This window comes from Taudactylus pleione, unplaced genomic scaffold, assembly GCF_031769625.1.
Source record: "Taudactylus pleione unplaced genomic scaffold, aTauple2 ptg000065l, whole genome shotgun sequence".
NCBI classification, from domain to species: Eukaryota; Metazoa; Chordata; class Amphibia; order Anura; family Myobatrachidae; genus Taudactylus; species Taudactylus pleione.
This window is the reverse complement of record NW_028284467.1, coordinates 2,459,840-2,487,207: the sequence shown is the minus strand read 5'-3', so window position 1 is coordinate 2,487,207 and position 27,368 is coordinate 2,459,840. Positions and strand designations below refer to the sequence as shown.

The 27,368-nt window shown below is 43.8% G+C and overlaps 1 protein-coding gene across 1 annotated transcript; it reads right to left on the bottom strand.

The window, feature by feature from the left end:
- Positions 1-1,104: 1,104 nt before the first annotated feature.
- LOC148534611 (inhibin beta C chain-like) lies at positions 1,105-16,939 on the bottom strand. The gene is made up of 3 exons (XM_088466098.1): positions 16,876-16,939; positions 16,092-16,445; positions 1,105-1,832 (listed from the first exon to the last, which is right to left on the bottom strand). Exons 1-3 carry the CDS (start codon positions 16,937-16,939, stop codon positions 1,105-1,107), a joined length of 1,146 nt encoding a protein of 381 aa, XP_088322224.1.
- Between the last annotated feature and the right edge of the window lie 10,429 nt (positions 16,940-27,368).

Here is a 27,368-nt window from a genome sequence, read left to right as displayed (position 1 = left end):
CCAATACAAGTGACAGAGGCCCTCATTCAGAGCCGTTCGCTATTTGCGTTCGTTCGTTCAAAAACAAGGAGTGGCTATGCAAATGATCCGTTCGCACATTGCAGTCTGTTCACACCTCTAAGTCTGAACGAGCGAGCAAAACATACGCTCTTTTATTTCTTTAAAACGCCCCCTGGCCGCTCGCACCATACGTCATGTCCGCTATTTATTAGATTAATCGAGTACATCAAACAGGATATGAACTGCTCGCTATTCTTGTGGTTGGTTTTTCAACCGCTATTTTGCGAGCAGTTCTAAGTTAAAAAAAACCAAGTGACGTGGTCAATGACGCTGCTATATTAATTATGCACACCCATAAAACGCCCGTTTTGACCTTTAAGCATGCCTGCGAACGGATCTCCACTCCCCGTTTTCAAGCACCTTCCCCTGTTACCACCCACATACACCTCATTCTGTCACTCAAAATAGCAGGCACTCGCTATATTGCGTACAAATGATTTTCGGCCGCACTGACTGGTTCGCGCATGCGTACTAAAAACCGTACGCATGCGCAGATGTGCGAACATCGCTCGGAACGAGCGTACTGCCGCTAGCGACTGGCTCTGAATGAGGGCCAGAATGCTGTTCAGGTCCACTTTAACCCCTGGTGCAGCTATCCCTTTGTAGCACCTTCTGATCCCTAAGGTGTCTGGAGCTCACTCTCCAAGTATCACATCATCACCTGTCTATTCAAATTAATTTACCTACTTTTATCTCTCTATCAAGTATATTAAAATTTTGATCATCTGCCTCCACCAATCGATCAATGAAGGAATAAACAAGAAAAAATACACTTTTCTTCTGACCATTTCAGAGTCAATAATAGGTAAAAATATTATTTTTATATTTATTTTTTATTATTATTATTATTATTATTATTATTATTATTATTATTATTTTAGCAATATACCTTTTTTATCTATGCCTGCTCTCTTCGGCAGCCCCTCTAATGAAGTGGTCTTCATTAAAACAAAAAGAGGAGACAGACTGAGTATACATGTAACCTGATTAATAAAGTGAAGGGAAAAAAAGAGAGAGAATAGTGAGAAAGAGTGAGAATATACATTAGGTACAACCACAGCTTTCCACTATCATATCAGGCATGTCTGTCTTGATAATGGAATTGTGTCTATCGAAGTAGAGAAAAGACAGAGGCCTTCGCTTGGTTGGAACACAACACAGACTTAGATTAAAATATGCATTGTTTGCCTTTATGAGGCTGGAGATAGCAGTATAACTAGATGCCGATATTCCTGGGGCTCTGGCCAGGTGCAGAGGACACTTTCCTTCACACAGATTCATGAAATAACCCTTTGGACTAATTATCCAGTCACTCCAGCCAATATCTTTAAAATCAATGTAAAACTTCTTCAGACAACAAATATCCATGTCACCAGTGCATTCAGTGATGTGCCTACGGATTCGAGAGTCCTCCTGTTTGTTGCGCACTTTCAATGCCAGGAATGGACGATGAACATTACTAATATTATCCATTTTAAGTGGGTTCTGGCAATCCAAGCAGCTGAATGTTATGTAGATATATTCTTCTCCATCCCCAAGAGTATTTCCATTGAGCATTGGTAGAGGAACCATATACCAGCTCCCACTCAAAGCTTTTGCCTGCACTGTGCCTTTTATTGAATGGTCCTTGGGCAGGAATGTACAAGTCACTGAAATAGTCATCTTGCTCTGAGATGTTGTTTTTAGATAGATCCACACATGTGCTTGGTGTATCTCCTCACGCTTCTCTTTCTCAGTAGACAGACGGAAGCGAAGAGCACCCTGAAAGTTACCTGCACATAAAAAATGCAAACATTGATCTTAAGCAATGGTGCAGCTTAAATGTATTTATTACAATTTATTTATATAGCACCAACATACTCTGCACTTTTTATCCCAAAAGTATATGAAGGGCTACTAAATGGGAAGTAAACTATAGCAACTGACTTTTCGGATGGGAGATGTAGAGGGGTGTACCATGCAGTCGGGGGGGTAGGTGGTAAATAATGATATGATTTTCATCATTACACCTACCGTCAACACCAGGGTGATGAGCCAAATCGTGTCATGCTGTGGTAGAGGGAATGATATACCACAAATGTTGTCATCAAATAGGGTTCTGCCTACTGCTTCTATGTCCATCCCAGCTTCAACAAGATTGCCAGACTCTAACAGGATATAATGGGGAGCCCTGCACACTGGATCTATGTCTAAGGTCCAGGGTATGCTGCAGTCTAGAGTAGGTTGCCGTGACCCAGGACTACAGGATATAGATGGTTTCTAACTACGCTCTACCCTTCACCAGCAATTATATGTTGTGTAGATGTGTAGTGATGACTGAAAGATATGTTCTGGGCTAAAGTAACGTAAATGTATATATACAATTATATGGCTCTATTTACTAAGCAGTGTTAGGAGACAGAGTGAAAAGTGATAAGGTGCCAGCCAATCAGATCCTAACTGTCATCTCACAGGCTGTGTTTGAAAAATGACAGTTGGGAGCTGATTGGCTGGCACATTATAATTTTTCACTCTGTCTCCTAATACTGCTTAGTAAATAGTCACCAATTATAATACTGAATTTCAGCACAGGAAGTTGTACAATATGGTCTCATGTTGCCATGTCTACACAGTGTACACTAGGTGATGTTTCAAGAGCTCTAGGTACAGTCCTAGCACTGCTTTGTTATTTGACACCCCATGCAGAAGCTCAACATGACATTTGGTCTGAATCAGTATGTAATACCGCTGGCCAAATCCCAACAGCAGAAGCCCGGCAGGGGTGAAGATCCCGACAGCTGATTTTGGTAAGTACCCCTAACCCTACCCCCTACCCTAACCCTCTCTTAGGGGTGCCTAACCCTAACCTACCCCCTAGTGCCTAACCCTAACCCCCCTCTAAGTGCCTAAACCTAACCCCCCTTCCCCGCAGCATAAACCTAAGTCTCCCCGGGGGTGTCTAACCCTAACCTCCCCCCTGGGGGTGCCTAACCCCCCTTTCTCCTAGCCTAAACCTAATCCTCCCAGGGGGGTGCCTAACCCTAAGTCTCCCCCCGTGAGCCCTAAAAATCCACCCCCCCTTGCGGCTGTCCACGCCGAGCTTATCTTCGTTCGGTATGCCAGGCATTGGGCTCCTGGCGTAGGTCTAATGACAGGCGTCGGGATTTCGACGCCTGTCATTAATACCTTGCCGGGATTTGACAGTCGGGAAGCCGGCGGTCGGCATTTGGACCATCGGCTTCCTGACTGCATCCTGTCTGAAGGTTAAATGGACATTCCACTGCATCCAGTACAGTGATGCAAAATTTTTGCTGGAAAACCTTCAGATAGATCACATATCTTGTGGAGGTTGTGGTGAAGAGGTCCTTGAAGTAGGTAAGTGATACTATATGGCCAAGTCCTATACAATAGAGAGGAAGGGGTTATGTACAACAAGAAGTAGATCCAGTGCAAGTGGGTATATATTAGTAAGAGAAGAAAAGAAAAAGTTTGTCTTTTGGTATGGCGCACAGGACTGAAAATGGTAATAAAATATATATTTCTTTATTAGATATGCAATAAAAAGTTCCAACATGAACCTGATCCAGCGAAATAAAGGTTAAAAACTGAAACAAAAAATAATAATTGTGTAACTATTTGTAATAAATCAAGTGAAATAAAATCAAAAAGAAACCCTGCCGTGTGTTTGTATTTCTTTATTATTAATATTAGTAGATGTCCATGCTTTGTAATTTAAGAATTACTTCTTGCGGAGCTCTGCAATTAATACTGTACTTGGGAAGGATAATAATTGTATTCGAGATAAGAGGTTCAGTTAATAGGTGAACCCACACATCTCCATTCCCACATATGACCAGAGATAATGGGATAGAAACAATACTTATAATTTATGTATTGATTAATTTATTTATCATGCATAAAGTGTACTAATATAGCTGATATAATACTTATTGTGTGGTACATATATGCTTATTTGATAAGTGCCAGTATTAGTACAAGATCTCATCAACCTATCCTTAAACAATTATTTATTATAAGTGTCTTGCTGTATATTAATGTCTGGTTAATTAAGGGGTTTTACTTAGGGAAATATCTTTATTATCTGATGTACTTGTGTCTGGATTTACTTAACATATATCAACAATTCCCTAATGATATATTACCACCATAAAATTTGCCACGAATCTTCTTAATGTGACTTATTTGATATTAATAGTCACAGAGGAATAAATGCAAGAATTGATCTGATTGTAATCTACTCAGGCAGCAGTGCTAGTATTGCTAGCGGAGATGTTGAAACACTGTTGCCAGTTGCTGTTAATTCAAAAGAAGTGTGGATACATAGATTCATGCACACTGAGACATTTTTAAGCACTGTATAATAAATATGCAGGTTTAGACACAGTATAACATCCTGTAACTGGAGTATTGCAATCAGGTATTATTGAAACTAGTTTATTACACCCAACGTGGACGTTGCCCATGCTGTGTCACAGTATAATGAATTTATCTCTGCGTTTAATAGCACAATATAGTTGTCACGGACAATAGATGTTAAATATTGTCACCAGTTTAAATACTGGTTAGCTGTATAATAGATATGCAAATTTAGACACAATGTAGCGTCCTGTAACTGGACGATTATTACAACCAAATACTATTGTAACTGGTTAATTACAGAGTCTTATCATACCCAGCAAACACTTGCTGTGTAACCAGATCAAAAAATAAGGATAATATGAACACTGAATATTAAACCTCATTACCATTATAGCAGTTGGTTAAACATACAGTAAATAAGCAGGCTCACACACCCTATCTAATGTCCTGATGTCCTGTAACTGGACAAATGTAGTTTCTAATTAATACTGAGCATGGATTAACACACGGCGGGGCATACTGCCGACGTGCGTTTCACTGTAAGCTTTTTCAAAGGCAAGAAGATTGCCTCCACTGCCCTCTACTATATTCATACATAGGAACCAAAAATTTTAGAGCACCTCCATTTTTCCAGATTTTATTGAACTTTACACATTTTAATGTCTCTATGTACTTAAATTAAAGTACATAGAACAAATGAACAGTTGAAGAAAAAAATAAATCGTAAAATCATGAGTGACAATATCAGGTTACAGGTGCTATCTCCTGGGCTAAATGCTTACACTTTTTATTCTGCAGCCAGTCAATTTCACACCAGCCCAGGGCCTTGATAATAATATATGTAGCTAGTTTTATTAGCAACATAAAACAAACAAAACATAAAAGCAAATCATGGCCTGTCTGCAGGGCCGGCAACAGAAATCTTGGGGCCCGGTACACCTATATATTTGGGGCCCCCATCCAGCACTGTGCCCCAAATCAAATGATATGCGGCAAAGTGCCCCCAAATAACAGTCTATGCTGCACTGTGCCCTAGTATCACAATATATGCCACAGTGTACACTACAATCACACTATGTGCCACAGTGTATGCTAAAATCACATTATATACCGCCACAGTGTACCCTAAAAACTCATTATATGCCTCAATAACAGAAAAATAAGCCTAAGGTGCAGAAGAACTTGATATCTTATTTTAAATAAGGTTATATGAGACAACTTCTGGCTGGTAATTTTCTAGTTCATTCACAAAAATAAAAAAAATTGAGCACAGTCTATACAGTGTGTTCACTATGGTGACACTACAGAAACACAGGAACATGGCTACAAACACAGGGACTGTCCTAGAGAAACATGACACATGGCTAATGTTATCAGTTGTCAATCATCACCTCAGGGTCCACTTCCATACCTCCACACCGACTCCTGATTGGCGGATACCCCCAGTATATCTGGAAAAAGCAGTGCCTCTCACCTCTTTCTCCGAGCCCGAGTCTCCTAAGCATCCACTGATTCTCCCCAGCAGCATACACTAAGGTGGTGTCCAGCTCGTCATGGCCGCTTCTGAGAAAGTCCTGCACCGCCTCCCCGCTGACCCGCACGTTTATCAGGCACCAGAACTCCATGGCACCGAACACGGTGAGCCTCAGCGGGGGTGGTGCTGTGGGCGAAAAGCGAGATTGAGGAGATGCACTGACAGCAGACCCAGGGCCTTGGGAGCACTGGGTGGGGCGGCGTGTCCAGTGATGTCACATGGACGCTGCATCCCTGTTCACATCGCTGTCTGGGCAGAAGATCACCAGGCCTCAGCTCAGTGGTGGCCACGGTGTAGGCTAGGTAGTTCAGGCTCAACTGGCAGTTTCATTTACTGGGGTGGATTGGGCCGGGCCCTTCGGAAGCTTGGGGCCCAGTACATGTTTCCCCCAAGTCCCCCCCTGTCACCGGGCCTGCCTGCCTGGCATTAACTAAACAAGTTGATTTCCCTCTATCAGGGATATATTTACTAAAGTGCAGGTTTTTAGAAGTGAAGCTGATGCCCACAGCAACCAATCAGATTCTAGCTATTATCTTATAGAAGCTGCTAGATAAATGTTAAGTATAATCTGATTGGTTGCTATAGGCAACATCTCCACTTCTACAAACCCACACTTTGCTAAAACATATGTTTTAGCACAGTACTTACAGCCAGTAATCACACTGTCTCTCAACAGGCCTGCTGCCTGTTCCCCAGGTAGTGGGAGACTGAGACTAGCTAATGACACATTTTCTATCAGCCTCTCACAGGTGGTCTGACAAATAAGGCTGTTAATTAGCTGTATGATCACCAGACAGAAGTTAGAAACCTGGGGCATATGTTTCATCAATTGTTTTAAAGTGCCAAATATTTACCAGGTTTTGCCTTTTAAATGCTTGCCCCTTTAAAACATCGGGCAGACTCAGTCGCTGATGCTTGCAAGTCGAAGGCTATTACATTTACAACATGACCTTTAAACACGCTTGTGGAATTCTTTCTACAATGGAAATCAAATATTGTCCTGTTGCTGCGTCTTTATGCTAGTGCCGTGATTGATGGTCTTCCTACTCAGAGCGGACCGGCTGCAGCGCATAATCCATTGTTTTATCTATAAAGATACGCTATAGATCACATGATCACACCATCAGAGATTGCACCAGCCATATGAAAGCACAGAAGCTCTGTCTGAACATGGTCACCTGTGTCAGTGCAACTGCGTCTTTAGATGCAGGTGCTGACCACTGAACTCTCGCGTCTGGCTAACCACCTCAATGTTACCTCCCAGGAATCCCAGGAACACCCACTGAAATCCCCAGCTCTTGCATCCACATTTGTTCTGCGTCTAATGCCGTGTATCCACTAGGCAATTTAAATGAGCGATTGAATGATTACGACATCGATCATTAGTCATGCTCCGGCTGAAAGATTTCCCTTGAACTTTCTGTAGTGCAGGACAAACGACATTGGGTGTACACACTGAAAAATATCTTTCGGTGAAGTCATCCTGCCACATCTATGAACAGGCAATTCTTGACGATATTGTCAGATTGGCCTGCATGTACGGATGACAACAGATATCGTTATCGCCCAGCAGGATCATTGGTCGTTCACTGCATACACACTTATTGATATGAACAATATATCGTTGAACGCTATCGTTAGCATCCACTAAAATCATTTAGTGTGTATGCAGCTTTAGAGCAGTAATGCATCGGGCGCATGCGTAGTGCGATTTGGATGTGCAGACCGAAAACATTGGCCCCTTGCATGCGGCATCAACACTGCATGCACCTCTACATCAGGCCCTGTGCTTGCAACTCTATGATTTGAAGCCAACTGTCTTTTTCTGACATAATCTGGAGGTATGTTTTGGATCATTATCTTACTGTACGATGAGAGTGTACTGTATGGCACTGCAATAATGATGTGGTAGACCTTTTGGTTCAGGATGCCATTCACTCTGTGCAAGTCATTGAGTCAGGATCCAGCAAAAAAGCCCCAGACCATCACACTTCCTCACAGGGTGTCACAGGGGTTTATTTATAACTTATGCAGTCGGGAAGCCGGCGGACCTAATCCAGACAGCCGACTTCCCGACTGCTTAATCCCGGCAAGGCACTAATGACAGGCGTCGAAATCCCGACGCCTGTCATTAGACCTACGCCGGGAGCATGACACCCGGCCTACCGACTGAAGGTAAGCCGGGCGCGGACAGGCGCATGGGGGGGTTAGGTTTAGGGCTCTCGGGGGGGACTTAGGGTTAGGCACCCCCCCGGGAGGTTAGGTTTAGGCTAGGGGAAGGGGGGTTAGGCTTAGGCACCCCCTGGGGGAGGTTAGGGTTAGGCACCCCCCTGGGTTTAAGCTGCGGGGAAGGGGGGGTATGGGTTAGGCACTTAGAGGGGGGTTAGGGTTAGGCACTTAGAGGGGGGATTATGGTTAGGCACTTGGGGGGGAGGTTAGGGTTAGGCACCCCTAAGGGAGGGTTAGGGTTAGGGGAGGGAATTAGGTTAGTTAGTACTTACCTTAGGACGATCAGGATTTCCTCCTGTGTCGGGCAGCGGCTGTCGGGCCTTGCGGCTGGCGGTAAATCATACTGATTCCATTTATAAAGCCGCTTCCCGGCATGTTTAGGCCAAAAATTTAAAAGGAGAATGCTTTTAATAGCAAACCATGGTCTTAAACAACACTGAGGAACCATATGTTCACCTACTCAATGGCATACTGAACCCCTAAAATTTTGATTCAGTCCATCAATCTTCTTCCAATCTTCAGTCCACTGGTGGTGCTTCATGGCCCAAGCATGCCTCTTTTTTATTGCTGCAGAAGAGCTGCAAGTTCTTTTATGTGTTTCCTGAAAAAGGCATGGTTTACAACCCTGAAATTTACATTATTTTTCACTTTTTTGTTAATCTTAACTTTTTTTTAACCTCTAGTAGTTTTACTGCTCACCTTTGTATCATTGCAGGTTATTCACTGGATTAGAAATGCTTAGATTTTATTAAAAGCTGGAACAGTGGAGGTGTTCTAAAACTTCTGACAGGTAGTGTATGATCGGTAAATCCATTGTTTTTAAATGTGCCATATGTAGGAGCACCACAGGCTGGCTTCATACATATCTCCACTATCTGTGTGTACATTCTTCCTGCATTATACAGTGAGTGACACAAGCACACAAAGCCAGACGCTTACCCAATAAACTGGTTAGTATGTGTATTTTGTAATATTTACTTTATCTGAGACTCTATATGACCTTAAATCAACAGGGTAAATGTAATGAGATAATTTGTAATTAGTATTTTATAGAATAAGTTTTGGAAATTACATTTATTTGCTACAGTACTCCATATTGTTTCCTACATTAAAATCTCTACCCAATGGCCATTGTCTTTACATCTGCTCATGCCGGCGCCATCTTGTCGTGTTGGAGCACCACAGTAGTAGATGGATGTCTCTCACTTAGCTCAGAGACACCCTGTATATTTCTGGTGATCCACAACACTAGAGATGCTAGTTCTGCTTGCATCCTGCACTGTTATCCATATAAGTCACCGGCTAGTGACTAGTATGCTCTGCTCCATGCAAAGTGTCTGTGTATGCATAACTGTGAGTATGGCTATACATTTCACATTACTACATAATAAACCACCCCAGTAGTTATGTGTACTTACATTCTGACATACCACCGCCAGTTGTAGATACATATGCCAACAGGTTATGGGCACAGGCACAGAAGCTACTAGAACTCTCAGGAGCACATAGATGAAATTTTAGACACCTGCAAACACACAGTGAAGACAGCACAGAGTGTTTCCAGTGCAGTGTAAAGGAACTGCATAGTCAAGCGAGTAAAAAGTATGAACACAGAAGCTACACTCATACTGGGGTTTGTCATGCTAAAAGGTGCAGAGAATTATGCATTAACATGGAAGTTTGCTATGGAGATGCAACTAAAGGGTGAAAGTCTGTGAAAGGTTACAGTAGAACCTGGTGACAGTCCAAGCCCACATGATGTAGAAAGAGACATTAGTATATTGGTACAATTGGTTTGAGTGTTGAACAGCATGTGTATCATATATGGTAAATTGTCAGCATAAGACAAGTGGACAGCACTGCAGGCAGCATATTAAGATGGGGTCTAATGAGAAGAATAAGTCTGAGATGTATATTGTATACTAAGGAGCTATGTGAATGTAGCAGTATGAGTGACTACATTGACAGAATGATGCCTATTTCTCCACAAATGTCTGTAGGAGTACAAGTAGATGATGAAGAGATCACCACAGTGATGCTACAGAATTTAACTTGATTTGAGTTTGACTTTCTAGTTGAGTTGGAAGCAAACACAGCCAAGTTAACCACGGACACAGTCATAGCAAAATTGCTACAGTCTAGGAACACTGAGAGTACTGCCTTACACACTAAACATGAGAAGCTCAGAAAAATCAAGTTCAAGTGTTATATATGTCACAGAATAGATCACAAAGCATTTGCATGTAAGTAAAAGCAAATAAGTGCTATGCAGAATAAGAAATGCAATGACAAAGCTGAATCAGCATTGAGTGACACAGACAGTCGCAGAAGAAATTGTTGGTATATATATCGATTCAGGTGCTACCAGGAATTTCAGCTGCAAGAGTTGTTCACCACATTAGTCACATGTGATCCTATAACTATCAAAGGAATTAGGAATTAAGGGGCTGATTCAGAACTGTTCGCTATGATACGAGAGCTCGTAGCTGGCCGATAGTCGTTATCTGTGCATGCATGCGCATCGCAATGCATGTGCACAAACCAATGCAAGAGATCGGGATGCGTTCGCTCGCTGCGCATTGACTGCCCAGTAGAGTGAGTGACAGGAGAGACTGGTTGTGGGTGGTTACAGCGGCTGACCACTAGAAATGGGGGAGTGGAGGTGCGAACGCAGACGTGCCTGAGTGTCTCAACGCCATTTCAGAGGCTTGCATATTTAAAAGGTAGCGTCAGAGTCCCTTTCACTTGGTGGAATTTCACTCTGAAGTGATCGCAGTGCTTGTGGCAGGGTATATGCAACATTAAGCACTGCGTTCGCTGCCAATGGTACCTGATGTACTGATGCTTGCATGAACCCCTGGAGATGACGTGCTCTAGTGGGCATCTTAAGACAGGCTGGTGGGCATCTACATACACAAAGCGATCGCACACCAAGACAAAGTGGGCGTGCTGATGCCTTGCCGTGCGATCGCCTGCCATGCCGTCACTTAGCCAAATTTGCAAATGCTGGGAGCAAGCGTACGCATCTAGCGAGTGGGTCTGAAAGAGCTCCTAAGTGTTTGCACCTATAAAAGTTGGAACAATTACAGCCTGCTTGAGAATTTGGGACTAAAACAAGAGTCACAAAAACCAAGACATGTCTACCAGAAATGGGAACAAATCTTACAGCCATCAGGGTTTTAGAACAAAGAGGTCACAGAGTTCACTTCGCAAGAGGAAAATGCATTGTATGGAACAGAAAAGACACCGTAGGCAAAAGGTACCCGGTGCCGTCAATTGTACGTCCTTGACACACAACAGTGTTACGCGATAATGACAACTGGTTCACAGTCTATGGAACTCTGGCACAGAAGATTTGGTCACCTTGGGTATGACAGTGTTCAAAACTTACTGAATTAGATGGTCATAGCATATCAGTGATGCTACAGAACTAACACAGAGAAACCTAGAAACCTGTAGGTGAAAGTTGTATAACAGGGAAACAAAAACGTCAGTAATTTCCAAAGTCATCAAACTGAAGCACCACTGGAGTTAGTACATACAGATGTGTGTGATCCAATGGAAGTCAAGTCAATACGTGGTTACAAATACTTCATAGCGTTCACTGATAACATCACAAGAATGATACTTCATCAAGGAGAGGTCTGAAGTAGTGAAGAAAACAGCAGACTATAAGAGATTTGAAGAATCAAATTGGTCACAGCCTCAAAACCCTGAGATCTGATAATAGTGGAGAATATCTAAACAAAGATGTTGAATTCTTCCTAAACAAAAACTTAGTTGAACATCAATTGTCCATTGCATACACTACTGACAAAACTGTGTAAGCGAGCAAACTGCACACTAGTGCTGAGAGCCTGTTGTATTCTAAAGGACCTGGAAAAAGTGATTTTGGGCGGAAGCAGTTTCCATGTCAATCTACCTTAAAAATCATTCTCCTGTAGTTGCCTTAAAAGACAAAACATCAGTTGAAGCATGGTCAGGAAGAAAACCAAATGTAAAGCATCTCAGAAGATTTGGAAGTAATGCCTACTAGCTGTTACAAGTCGCGGACACGACTTGTCTCCTTCTGGCAGTTTACCTTCTCATGACGCCTTTGTTCTGCTTCCCTCAGTTGCTAGGCAATCTGAACACCTCAGGAGGTCATGTGTTATCCATAGCACAGCATGATTGGTTTGTCTTCCTATTTGAATATGCTGACCTTTTGCCGCCTCGCCGTCTATAGAGTTCCCGTAGGTCCTCTCGGCTCAGCCCCATCGACAGCTTTCTGTATCACCTCGTGGAAGGGTATTCCAGTGGTATTACATTGTTATCGGCTCTCCAGCCTCTCCCATGGCTCCTTAGCCACATCAGCAGCGTCTGTGCTTCCACCGGCTCTCCAGACTCTCCAACGACTCTTTAGCCACATCAGCAGCGTCCGTGCTACCACCGGCTCTCTAGCCTCTCCCACGGCTCCTTAGCCGTATCAGCAGCGTTCGTGCTGCCACCGCCTCTCAAAGCCATATCATTGTACATGAACTAGTACACTAAAGTGTGTACCAAATTTTGTGAACACAGTACACTAATTTGTACACAAACTTGTACACCAACTTGTGTACCAATTCTTAAGGACGCAGTACACTAACTTGTACACCAACTTGTGTACCAACTCTTAAGGACGCAGTACATCAATTTGTACACTAACTTGTACATTAACTAGTACATAAACTAGTACTCAAACTCATGTACTGGCTCTCAAAGCCGCATCGATTAATACTCGTTTCTGCATCCGGCTCCTAGCTGCACCATCAGCTCTCTAAGCTGCATCAACTGTGTTCAAGCTTCTGTAACCATCTGCAAGCCACACCATTGGCTCTCATAGCAGCATAGATTATTACTCACTTCTGCATCTGGCTCTGAACCACACCATCGGCTCTCTCAGCCGCACCAACTGTGTGGAAGCTTCTGTAACCAGCTGCAAGCCGCACCATTGGCTCTCAAAGCCGCATCAGTCATTACTCACGTCTGCATCCAGCACCGAGCCACACCATTGGCTCTCCAAGCCGCATCAACTGTGTACAAGCTTCTGTAACTGGCTGCAAGCCGCACCATCGACACTCTAAGCCGCATCAACTGTGTACAAGCTTTTGTAACCGGCTCCAAGCAGCACCATCGACTTTCAAAGCCGCATTGTTTTATTACTCACTTCTGCAACCAACTCCAAGCCGCATCATTGGCTCTCAAAGCCGCATCAATAGTATACCAGCTTCTGTTCCTGTTGTCTCTCTCACCACTGCATCCCACTGTATCTTCGTGTGAACTTCTACTACCCCAAGTGATAAGTCCAGGTGGCCACCTAAGTACCAGTGAACGTCACCTAGTTCTAAGGGAACAACAATGGGGGGTTGTTATTGGCAGAAGACCTCACTAGCCTCGGTTCTAGGGGGTTCATATGAAGCAGGTTTTGAGTATCATAACACTTGCACATAACAAAGGAGAGAAGATGCAAACTGGATTCAAAATCAATTATGTGCATCATGTTTTGCTATTGCCATAAAAGTAAGGGTTACAGACTCTGGACCCCAAGTGTCTGAAAGCATGTCAAATCAAGAGATGTCATATTTAAAGAAACAGCACAAATGACTGAAAAGCTAGAATTTGAAATGCAGAGCAAGTATGTGTCACTGGATATGCCAGGAGCTGCAGACATATCTGAACCAGAGTCTACCACCATGGACAGTCAACCACAAAAAAATAACTTCTGTGAGATCAAATATTGGAAACCTACCTAAAAGATATGATGAGAAGTTTGCAAAAATTGCATTCCTTGAACCTCAAGACATCCAGGAACCAAAGCCAAGAGCCAAAAATTGAGTGTCACAACTATGGAAGACATTGACAATGGTGAGAATAAAGGTAGTCCTGAATTCATGAGGAAAGAGACTATTGATATAGTCAATGCAATCAGTGAGAGTAATCTTGCTGATGCATCTACCAAGAAAAGTAGACTAGAACCATTTGAGATGTTTTCTTGTCTAACCTAAAGTTACGGGTTGCTACAAGGAAGCTGAAATTAAATGTTTGTGTAACATGGAGAAGCTGGTAGCGAGGGGCGGGGGGTGTTGAAGCTGGAGAGTTTTACTGCGTATACTCATTATTTGTTCCTACAAGGAGGCTTCAAATCCCTAACCAAGATGGCCACTGACCTTAGTTCTGGACATGTGCGGAGCCAACTTGTCACTTTGTTGGAGCTCCACGTCTTCCACTTAGCTCAGAGGGACCCTGTATATTGCCGGTGATCCACAACGCTAGAGATGCTGCTACTGCTTGCATCCTGCACTGCTACCTACATACTGTAACTGGCTGGTATGCATAACTGTGAGTATGACTGTACAATTCACAATGCTGCTGAGTAAATCACCTCACTGGTTACATACTGGACTGTTCATTGACTATGGACATCTGCTGGTGTGTACCTACACTTTGCAATATCACTGCCACTTGTACACACATATTCCAACATACCCTAATTGTATTTCAGAATAATACCACTTTAACACTGAAAAGCAAATTCCTGGGTCAAGCATTTGGATCCGGTAATTTGCGGATCAACTCGGGTCCGTTTTCTGTGTGAAAGGGTCAAACTGGGTTTATATTCCCAGGACTTCAACCCTGATTTTTACCAGGGTCGAAGTTCTGATAATTGCGACCCGGATTTGCCCTTTCACACAGAAGAAAAACCTGGGTTGATCCGCAAATTACCGGATCCAAATGCTTGACCCAGGAATTTGCTTTTCTGTGTGAAGAGGGGTACAGGCTGGGACCAGAAAAAACCTGTGCATCAAATGATGGGTAAAAGTGGTAGTACTAGAAAATGTTATTTATTCTCTATGATATTTTCTCGAGAAAAGTCTAAAACACTACACTACCATGCCAAAAGAGTATGCTCCTATACTATGAGAGGCAACAAATCCAATCAATATGACCTAGCAACAACAACTAACTAGCTAAATAAATAAATAAATAAATAAATAATCCAACACCTTTATGATCACACATTATATCTAATATCTATATGTATATCGTTACATCTCCAGGTAGATTATTTTTTTCTTTCTAACATAATGCATTTCCTTCTTGATAAAGTAAAATGAACACAAATATTAGCCATTTAGCTTATGTATAACACGCGTCAGAATCTCATATATAATGCAATGAACATTTGTCATGAAATATAAATATAGTGTGTTCTATTTTATACAGCCTTAGCATATAATACAGAACAAGAAAAAAATAGCTTGCGTTCACCTTAAGAAATTAGAGTGGTTAAATGATAATTGAAACCTTAATTAAGTATTGACAATGATAGTTTATTAAAAGTATAAATTAATTTTATTTTAGCTCAGATGAATACATTTTGGACCGGGGAACACTGTCGGCGCCAGGGACGTGACATATTACTCAGTGACAGCGGCGGGCCCTTTGCCTGTGCATCCCACACTTCATCCCGTACGCCGTCAGAATCCCCCATAGCCGCAATCCAGTTTTTTTTATATTTTTATATTTTTACTTTTTTTATCCTTTTGAATTTTTTATTCACCCTTCCCCCCCTTTTTTTCCTCTCACTACCCCTCCCTATGTTATTCATGTTGGTTTGTCTGTCCTAAATTTATTCATATGAGCTAAAATTAAATTAATTTATACCTTTACTAAACTAGCACTGTTAATACTTAATTAAGGTTTCAATTATCACTTAACCACACTAATTTCATAAGGTAAACGCAAGCTATTTTTTTTCTTGTTCTATTTCTATGGGAGAGTGGTGATCTCCAGCTTTAGCAGCTCCCATTTAAGTTGTGTACTCTAGATAAGCGCACTGCTAATTCACCTTTTTCCAGGCATACATAAATACCCACTTCTAGATTCTCACCTATTTCAGCAAAGCTGATGATTTCATGGTTTTGCTCAAGATCTAAGTTTTTATCACCTTCACCATCCTGGGTTGGCAGCTCTACTGAATGATCCTCATCTAACGTGATATTCAATCGCTGCAGAGCCAGTGCCAGGCTCTCTCTGGGCACCGTGTGCGAGATATTTGGACGCTGATGCAAGTGAAGTTTGCTCAGAATATTCTGCTTGGCCACTTCCAGAACTATTTCTTTCTCAACCTGAGCTTGCATAGGTTGGCTGAAAGTTCTGCATAATGAACAGGAGAAATCTGCCAGAGAAATCTGCATGACAACCAGTAGAAGAGGCAAAACGATTCGGACTGTCATGATGTTATCTGTAGGGAAGGAGACAAGTTATGGGAAGCATAGCACATCACCCCAAATATAAAACCTAAATTCAGTTAAATAGCTCAATACTGTGATTCCTTCACAAGATACAACACATTAATGTGGCATAAACAGCTGAAATCAAGTCCCACATTAGCTGTTATTATAGAATTCCCATATCTCTACATCTATGTCATTTTAAGATGAAAATAGTCTGGTTATTGACAGCTTAAGTGTAACAAGTGAACATTGTAAAAACTCTTTACAAGTATTCTCCTCTCAGTTCTGGAGATCCGGAGTTGATAGCTGCTGCACTCTGCTCTGTGCTGTGATAGTGGGATTCTTTGACATTGGGAGATATCAAAATCCGAAAGTGCAAAGTTTTCTGCTATTTAGCTTTGTTTTCTTTCCTACCACATAAAAATAAACAGAAGCCACAGGAACAGCAAATATACACACTACTGTGACCTTGGCTGGGTGAATGGAACACAACCTTTTGCATACTTTCCACTGTCCTATAATTTACATTCATTGTAATGCTCTAGGGCCTGATTTCGAGATTTGCACAATGATATTTATGCAGATTGAGCGATTGTTAGCCATTGTGCATACACATACTCCGCACTGTGGCTCTGATTCAGAGCCAGACGCTCTGAATTAGGGCGTTTTTTTTTTTTGGAGCGGCCTCCTGGCCGCTCGCATAGCTGTGGGTGACCACCCACAGCTATAGCGAGTGGCCAGGTTGATGGTCGCGATGGTCAAGACCATCACGACCATCGGGCTTGCGACGAGACCCTTGTGGTAGGGTCTTGTGGCCGCAAGCCCCAGAGAGCCGGCTCTATCGTGCGCATGCCCAGTGGGCAAACATCGACCAAGTTGCGAGTGCTTAGCTCAGTCAGCTTTTGGGGGAGGTTACAGGGGGATGGTTAGAAAAGCTGACAGTTTAGACACCGCTTCACGGGCGTGCATAAATTAGCCATTGTGATCTTCTCCTTGGCAGTATGAGAGCTCTCAGCGTGTCAGGAGAGCTGCAGTGTTTGAGGCAGGTCAGACTTGACTTACAATCTGCGTGGCTGTCTGATCTGCGTCAATGTTACAGATATTTATGTTGTTGCACGTTATCTGATGGATGTGAGAAGTCAGCAGCGAGCGTCCCTATGTTCAGGTAAACTTTTGAAGACATTAGCATACTTTCGCTATTGCGGTCTGTGAGAGATCGCAACTGCGAATGCATTAGCATAAATTTTGGATCAGGCCCTTAGTTAATCCAATGACAGTACTACACTTGAAGCAAAAAACCATTGGAAGTGAAGGTTGTGATATGTATGACAGTGTGCAAATTGCTGCTTAGAATCTTTGTTATAATTAATCTGGAAATTCACTTTTTACTTGTCCTAGCCCTATAGGATTGAAACTATTTTTTTTAAAGCAAGGGAGGTAGTTCAGATAGGATGACACATATTGTTTTGGTAACACATTGGGGCAAATGTCTTTTTATTGTGGATACAATCTGAGCGATAGAGAGCAATGATGGGTCCAAGGTATATAGAAAATCCTTGGGGCATGACCAAGCCTGTCTGAAAAAAGATGAATGACAACTACTATGTGCATTATTCCCTCTGCACAGCTGGCCAGCCGGGTCCCTTACACAAGTGTCGGCCCAATTAATTAGGCTCCGTTCTTGGTGTCGCTGGGTACAATGAGATCTACGTTGTGATGACTAGGTTAATTCAACAGCAAGTTAACAGACTTAACTAAAATCATTTTATTTCCAAAACTGGGAACTACTGTACCTGCTGCTGGATTAAGTTGCATCATTGACATAAGGTGTCCACCTACAGTATTGCTGCGACTCCACCTAACATGTTGCACTAGGTCCATTTTAAATTACTAATCCGCCCCTGAATTCAACAGATGTGGTATTGTTAGAATTAAACAAATATACTGTCACTAATGTACCATAAAAAAATTTATTGTAAGACAAAACAGATAATATACTATTTGTATGATAATTTTTCCAGTACTAGTGATAAGATATACAATACAGTATAAAGCACATCCTAGTGATGAAGAGAGCATACTAGTGACTGCTATAAAAGACAAAGAGCAATCTAGGAACTTACAGTACATACAATGCAGTCAGCATTATTATAATTAATGCTTAGCTACATAGCACCACCAATATACCCAGTACTGTATAGAGAATATTTGTCTTTTAAGTAGGGATGTGCAGGCTCGGATAGGTTCGAGTTTGCACGCCGAGTTCGGATTTTTCCCTCCAAAAAAAATGGAACTCAGAAAGAGGCTAAACGTCATCTTGCATGGACAAACATCATCATTCCTAGATAGGGTTCTGGTCAAAAAATGAACTTATGACCTCAGTGCTGTGCGGTAATGCTAACCATTATGCCATCTTAGTGATTACTGTACAATGCATACTGCATCCTAGTCAGGGCCGGATTAACAATGGGGCGGGTGGAGCTGCAGCTCCAGGCCGCCCATCATCATCTGCTGTACAGTAGGAGTTTCTTTCTTGCTACAGCAGCCTGTGCTGCAAGCTGCTGTCTGAAACTCCAGATCCCCCAGCACCCTGAGCCACTCACTGAGATTACCTCCCCGTACCCTGAGCCACCCACTGAGATCCCCCATGGCCCCCCCTCCCCCAGCACCGAGCCGCCCACTGTTCAAACACCAGAGCTGTGTGTTGGAAGTCATCACTGACCATCCCTCAGTGCTTCCTCCACGTCGTGTGACATCGTAAGTGCAGCCAGCCTCCACCTCCGCACACTGCCTAGCAGAGTAGTAACTTATGTCTGTGAAGGGATTGGCCCAGCTGACCGGGTTCCTGATCCTGGCTGACCATGTGTCAATGTCAATCCTGCAGTACAGGTGAGTCGCTGACTACTGATCGGGATGTCCTGCTGCTGATCACTAGCCTAAGGGGTCTATTTACTAAGCTTTGTTAGGAGATAAAGGGCCTGATTCAGAGCCGAACGCTCTGACCAGAGCGCTCGCTCTGAATCAGTGCCCTCCTCCATGAAAATGGAGCGGCCTCCTGGCCGCTTGCATAGCTGTGGGTGACCACCCACAGCATATGCGAGCGTCCATGATGATGGTCGCGATGGTCTTGACCATCGCGACCATCGGGCTTGCGATGGAGACCCTGCGGTAGGGTCTCGCTGCCACAAGCCCTGGAGTGATTTTGGCTCTATCAGAGCCAAAATCACTCCAACTGACATCACTAGTGATGTCAGTGGGGCTGGCTTCAGGCGGTAGGCGTTCCCATGGGAACACCTCCGTCTGGCAGGCACGCCCCCAGCACGCCCACCAAAGGGGGCGTGCTGTCAATCAACATCAACAGCACGCCCCCTTTGGTGCGAGACCCGGAGCGATGGAGAGCCCGTCGCTCGCCGGGTCTCGCGCATGCGCACGACGGAGCTCCCTCCATCGTGCGCATGCGCAGTGGGGGAACATCGACCCGCTTGCGAGCGTCCTGCGCTCGCGAGCGGGTCTGAATGACCCCCAAAGTGAACGGTGATAAGGTACCAGCCAATCAGCTCCTAACTGCCATGTCACAGACTGTGTTTGAAAAATGGCAGTTAGGAGCTGATTGGCTAGTACCTTATCACCGTTCACTTTATCTCCTAACACAGCTTAGTAAATAGACCCCTAAGACAGTGCTTTTGTAAAAGATATGCAAGCACTGACAGAAATCATATTTTTTTTTTTCAAGTTACATATATTTGTGGATACTGTTATGTGTATATACGGTATATATATATATATATATAATATATATATATATATATATATATATAGCATACACAATACCGCCACTCGCTGCAAAATGAAGCCAAATAGATACTTGCTGGGGTGCTCATCTTGGGGTAGAATACCCCTCCAAATATATATCTTAGAAAAAAACAGCACTCCCAGACTGCAGTAATCAAACAAAATCCAGTGTTTTACTGTGCAACGTTTTGGGTCCGCCCCCCCCCGCATCATCAGGACACACCATAGTTTGACTGTGAAGCCACATATGTTTCTGCCCTAGCGCAGCCTCACCTCCTCTCTAGCTGGCCCACCACCTTTCTACTGGCCTACTTCTATTCCTACTCGTGCACCCCCCCCAATCGCAACTTCATCCACCCACCCCACCTGTCACGGCTCCATTCTGATCCCCCACCCACCCATTCGTGGCTCCGTCCTGGCCCCCTGGCTCCCATACTTACCCCAGCTGGTCCTATCTATGACATTTTCCTCCCAGTGGGAGCCATTAGGGCTTGCGCATTGAGGAATATATATGTATATTATTTATGTATATAAATGTGTGTGTGTGTGTGTGTGTGTGTGTGTGTGTGTGTGTGTGTGTGTGTGTGTGTAAACAGGGTTTGCCTTTACATATTTTACACAATACAGGGGGGTAGTGACTTGCGGGTTTATTTATCAAGCAGTGAAAAACGTAGTGAAGCGGACCAGTGGAGAAGTTGCACAGTCTATAAAAAAATAGGTAGGAGCTGATTATTTGCCATGGGCAACTTCTCCACCGGTCCACTTCACTAAGTTTTTCACTGCTTGATAAATAAACCCTTTGGCCTTTTAAAATGAGCAGGTTTCATAGAAACAGAACAGCCAATTAGATCTTGCTGTGTTACTCCCCATCCAATTGCAGATGAGTCGCCATATCTTGGCTCGGCTGTCTCCTTCCAGCTTCAGCCCTGCTTTGACATCCCTTAGCTGCCTCCGCCACCCCATCAGTCATCACAAGCTGCAAGCACGGGCAGGTCTGTAAGCAAAAAGGATGGTGCTGTACTGGCAGGGAAAACCCCACTGACACAGAGTGGGGACAAGCCTGTTGGACCAATAGTTGCCTACCCGTGCCATATTCAGTGGGTATGGGAGACTCTAGACTTTCCTCCTGCCAGCCCCAGACTCTGTGAAGTGGCCCAGATAGGGCTACTTTGTCCCACTCCTTTCTTCTCCTCACTTGCTCCCCAGTGGTGAAGATCATGGGCGCTGTGCTGGTTGCACTGTCACTGGTGCAGAGAATCAGCATCAGCTGGCACACCACAGTATAAAAGCAGCTTCAAGGACTTGAGGGACGTCTCCATCCTGTCATGGACTTAAAAGTAAATACGAGGAGTGTGTTTCTCTCAGGGGCGGATACTTGGGTAAACTTTTAAACTTGTATCCTCCACTACCCTGTTTCCCCACACTCACTGCTGTCAGCGGCTGAGATGTGTGCCACAAGCTGGCATTCCAGCTGATGTCCTGCAGAACTGTTGTAACATTTTTTAGAAATTTTGGAGCATGCGTAGTTGAAAAACTACGTGAACATCGTCATTGCGTGTGGCTCTAAATCAGGTCCAGAATGTGTACTGCTGGTACTACTATTTGGAATAGTGTGTATCGGGCTGCACTACAATGTGCCATAATACTGTATGATTGGGGTCACTACTAAAAAAAAATTGTTCATTTTAGCATATTCAGTGTGATGTGAAATGGGAAAAGTGAGTTTTGGTGGCGGAAGGACGATTGTATGTGGATAGCTTTGGTATTCTGTTTCGCTTTTGGCAAGTTTTGCCTTTTAGAAATATAATTGCGGATGTCTTAGCGCCCATCCATGGCCATCCAGTCTTTCCCCCCTATCTGTCCTCTGCACTGCAACTGTGATGCATGCAGTGTGTATCATACTTGCCTACCCACCTAGAGTCGGCCGGGAGCCTCCCGAAAATCAGGTGCTGCTCCCGGCCCCCAGTAAAGGCAGGCAAGCCTCCCGTGGGCCGCCGACCCCTCCGGCCCCCCCTGTGGTTACAAGCAGGAGGTGTGGTCGATGACACGATTCACGCTGAATTGTGTCATTTTGGCCCCGCCATTGCTTCATAGTGTCGGTAATCTTGACATTGTGTATCGGAGGCAGGGCCCCATATTATGTGCTCGCATGGCCACGCCCCCCGACCCTGCACAACAAATGCCCCCTGCTATGCCAATCTGGCTGCTACCTCCCGGAAGGGGCAGCCAGAATGTCGGCAATCATGGTGTGTATATGATTTACTGATCCTCTTGCATCTTAAACTACACTGCAAATATGTTTAGGGTAGGGGTGTGCACCGGCCACTTTTCGGATTTTGTGTTTTGGATCTGGATTGGTTTTGCCAAAACCACCCTCCCGGGTTTTGTGTTTTAGATCTTTTTTTGGAAAAAAGCATAAAAACAGCTAAAATCACAGAATTTGTTTTTTTTTTGTTCCTATGCTATTATTAACTTCAATAACATTCATTTCCACTAATTTCCAGTCTATTCTGAACACCTCACAATATTGTTTTTAGGCCAAAAGGTTGCACCGAGGTAGCTGGATGATTATGCTAAGCGACACAAGTGGGCGGCACAAACACGTGGCCCATCTAGGAGGGACATTGCAGTGGCAGACAGGATGGCAGTTTGAAAAACTAGGCCTGAAAAAGTACATAATACAAAGAAAAAAAAGAGCAGCAAGATGGAATTGTCCTTGGGCCCTCCCACCCACCCTTATGTTGTATAAACAGGACATGCACACTTTAACAAACCAATAATTTCAGCGCCAGGGTCTGCCACACGACCCCCACAAAACAAGCTGGCAATTAATCTGTCCCTGCACAAACTGGCTCTACAGAGGCAAGATGTCGTCCTCATCCACCGATTCCTCACCCTCTTCAGTGTTGTGTACATCTTCATCCTCACAGAGTATTAACTTGTCCCACTGGAATCCACCACCACAGGTCCCTCTGTACGTTCTAGAGGTTGGTCTTCCTGGAAGAATTGATAATTAATTTTGATGAACATCATCTTCTCCACATTTTGTGGAAGCAACCTCCTACGCCTTTCGCTGACAAGGTTCCCGGCTGCACTAAAAACTCTTTCGGAGTACACACTGGATTGGGGGGGATTGCAACATAGGTAAAATAGAGCCAGTTTGTACAGGGGCCTCCAAATTGCCTCTTTTTCCTGCCAGTACAGGTACGGACTGTCTGACATGTCTACTTGGATGCTATCATCGATGTAATCCTCCACCATTATTTCAATGGTGATAGCATCATATGCAGTGACAGTAGACATGTCAGAAATTGTTGGCAGGTCCTTCAGTCCGGACCAGATGTCCAAACTTGGTCCTGCCTGTCCTGCATCACCGCCAGAGGGTTGCTTAGGATATCTAAGTTGTTTCCTGGCAGCCCCAGTTGCGGGAGAAAATGAAGAAGGAGCTGTTGCCATGTCATGTTCCGCTTCAGCTGACAGTGTTTTCACCAGCAGGTCTTTGCACCTCTGCAGGCTTGTGTCGGACGGAAAGAGAGATACCACATAGGCTTTAAACCTAGGATCGATCACGGTGGCCAAAATGTAGTGGTCTGATTGCAACGGATTGACCACCCTTGAATCCTGGGAAAGCGAATGAAAGGCTTGATCCAGAAGTCCCACATACCGAGAAGAATCATTTGTTTTAGCTCCTCCTTCACTTTCTCCAGCTGCTTCTGCAAAAGCCTGATGAGGGGAATGACCTGACTCAAGCTGGCAGTGTCTGAACTGACTTCACGTGTGGCAAGATCGAAGGGCTGGAGAACCTTGCACAACACGGAAATCATTCTCCACTGCGCTTGAGTCAGATGCATACCCCCTCATTTTCCTATGTCATAGGTGGATGTATAGGCTTGAATGGCCTTTTGCTGCTCCTCCATCCTCTAAAGCATATAGAGGGTTGAGTTCCACCACGTTACAAACTCTTGTTTCAGGTGATGGCAGGGCAGGTTCAAGATTGTTGGCGCTCCAGTCTTCAGCACGCAGTCGCTGAATGACGAAATTGGCCCGAAATTTTTCGGGTGACAAAAGCATCTTCTATATGCCCCTGTCATTTTTCAGAAAATTCTGCACCACCAAATTTATTGTGTGAGCAAAACATGGGACGTGCTGGAATTTGCCCAGATGTAATGCCCGCACAATATTGGTGGTGTTGTCAGATATCACAAATCCCAAGGAGAGTCTAAGTGGGGTAAGCCATTGGTCGATGATTTCCTTCAGTTTCTCTAAGAGGTTGTCGGCGGTGTGCCTCTTACTGAAACCGGTGATTCACAGCGTAGCCTGCCTTGGAACGACCTGGCGTTTCTGAGATGCTGCTGCTGTTATTGCTGCGTAAGGTGATACATCTACCCAGTGGGCTATAACAGTCATATAGTCCTTAGTCTGCCCTGTTCCACCTGTGCTATGTCATTAAGCTGAAATGAGCAACCACCAAATATTTTGTTTGCCACTTGTCCACATGTCCGTGGTTAAGTGGACATTGGGTACAACCGCATTTTTTAGAACACTTTCTGACGTTTCTGTACATTCTCGGTATCACCTAGTGAAGTGGAATCTAGATGGGATTGGGTACCGGGGATACACTACCTCCATCAATTGTCTAACTCTCACTGCACTAATGGCGGATACCGGATGCACGTCTAACACCAACATAGCTGTCAAGGCCTCAGTTATCTGCTATGCAACAGGATGACTGCTGTCGTACTTCATCCTCCTCCCTAAGGACTGTTGGAGGGTCAATAGCTTAGTAAAAGAAGTAGTGGTGTTCCAACTTCCTCTCTGGGATGATGAACAACTCCCAGCAGCAACAGCAGTAGGCGTAGCAATGCAGGATACTCTGGAGGAATCCCGGATAGGAGAGGAGTCAGTCATGCCAGTGACATGGCCTGCAGGACTACCTCCGATCCTGATTGAGGAAGTTGACAGTATGGTTTGCAGGCGCTTGGATACAACAGGACAAAGGGATTTAGGTGTCCCTGGACTGCTTACGGTTTATAAGTTGGTAGTAACTTTTCATAAACGCGCTGCAGGTGACGTATAAGGGAGGATGTTCCTAGGTGGTTAATGTCCTTACCCTGTCGAAGCTGGATAATTGGCTGAGACAAGATCAGCTTAAAATTAGATCGTAAAGACGCCATTTTTGCGAATGGCCGTCCAAGCGCCATTTTAGGTAAACTCACACTTAAGTACATATGACGACATTACTATTAGCATCATGCTATTGCATCTTTCACCATTTCTCATGCACACATTAATACGCACAATTGCGCTGTTAACTAGTCGCATATTAGCGAATGCATAAGATCCTGTATGAAAACGCTGTTTAATAGCTTCATGCGCACGCATCTGCCCCAAGTTAACTAGCGTCTTTCTATCAAACCCCACATACTTATACAGTACATATTCACATAAAAGGTCTCATAAGCTTTAAAGTATAAGATTCAAGTTTGTTCATTTATTATAATTGCTGTGAAATAAAGGTTATTTAGTAGCTAAGGTTTAATACATGATAAGTAAGTCATGTTTGATATTTTACTGATCTGCACTCTTTCAACAGCATTTTGATATCGTCAGTGTGAAGATCGCAACATGCATTATCAACTTATGGACCGCAGAGACTTAAAGCACCGAAATGTACATTATATGACCAACTGTTAGGATGTGCATGAACAGGAAACCAGATACCAGATGTTAGAGGCTGGACTGTGTCTATTTGAATCAACTTGTTATATGCTCTGCAACAGATGCATCCTCCTGGAACCAATGGCATCAGCGACAAGCCTCTCTATTGTGTTGTCTGTTTCTGTGAGAGTATAAACGTGTGTGTTGTGACCCCAGTCTGAGTCTTCTTGCTGAATGCTGATAGACGGCGGGTTTCTTGCTGAAGCCTACATCTGGCCCAGAGCGCTGCGTATGTATAACTGTACTTGGATCTGTATAATTTCTTTGCGCTAAGATTATATAAGGATCACAGCGTGTAACTGACTGTACTTTTACTTGAATAATACTTTGTGCTTTGGAACCACAGGTTCTAGGTCTGGAGTCTTTATTTACTGTATGACTGCGTACGCAAAATAGCGTTATCCTTAGAGGTTTATAGGCAGGATATCAGAAGGTATAGGCAGGGGTATTTAGAGGTTCAAAGTCAATATCCTTAACCCCTACTTATTACACCCCTACATACGCTACATATGGTAAGACAGTAGTTATCCGGATTTGGACTGAAATATTTCCAGACCAAAGAGGTGTAATTCTTGTTCTTCTGCCCAGTCATGACGATGGGCTTTTTCATCCCATGGACAACAACTGTCTAGCCCGGTGCCTGATCTAAACAAACCACATCACCATCAGAATCCTCCTCGTCAACTTCCTTCTCAGCGCCAGCTACACCAATATCCTCATCCTGTTGTACTTCAACAGTGACATCTTCAATTTGAGTATCAGTAACTGGACTGTGGGTGCTCCTTCCAGCACTTGCAGAGGGCATGCAAATGGTGGAAGGAGCCACCTCTTCCCATCCAGTGTCGGGAAGGTCAGACATCGCAACCACCAACACACTTGGACTCTCCTTGGGGATTTGTGATATCTTCTTAGAATTAGAACGTACAGTTCTTTGCTGTGCTTTTGCCAGCTTAACTCATTTCATTTTTCTAGCAGGAGGAGGATGGCTTCCATCATCATGTGAAGCTGAACCACTAGTCATGAACATAGGGAAGGACCTTAGCCGTTCCTTGCCACTCCGTGTCGTAAATGGCATATTGGCAAGTTTACGTTTCTCCTCAAATGATTTAATTTATTTTTAAGGTCATTTAAGTAAACTTTGGCTTTTTGGATTTTACATGCCGTCTACTATGACATTGGGCATCGGCCTTGGCAGACGACGTTGATGGCATTTCATGACTAGTGGCAGCAGCTTCAGCACTAGGAGGAAGTGGTTCTTGAACTTTCCCTATTTTATTTTTATCCTCCAAATTTTTGTCCTCCATTATTTTTATGGAGTGAATAGCCCCTGTAAAAATTATTTGTATGAGCGTACCCATACAGCAAACAGGGCAACCCCTGTAAAAATTATTTGTATGAGCGTACCCCTACAGCAGACAGGG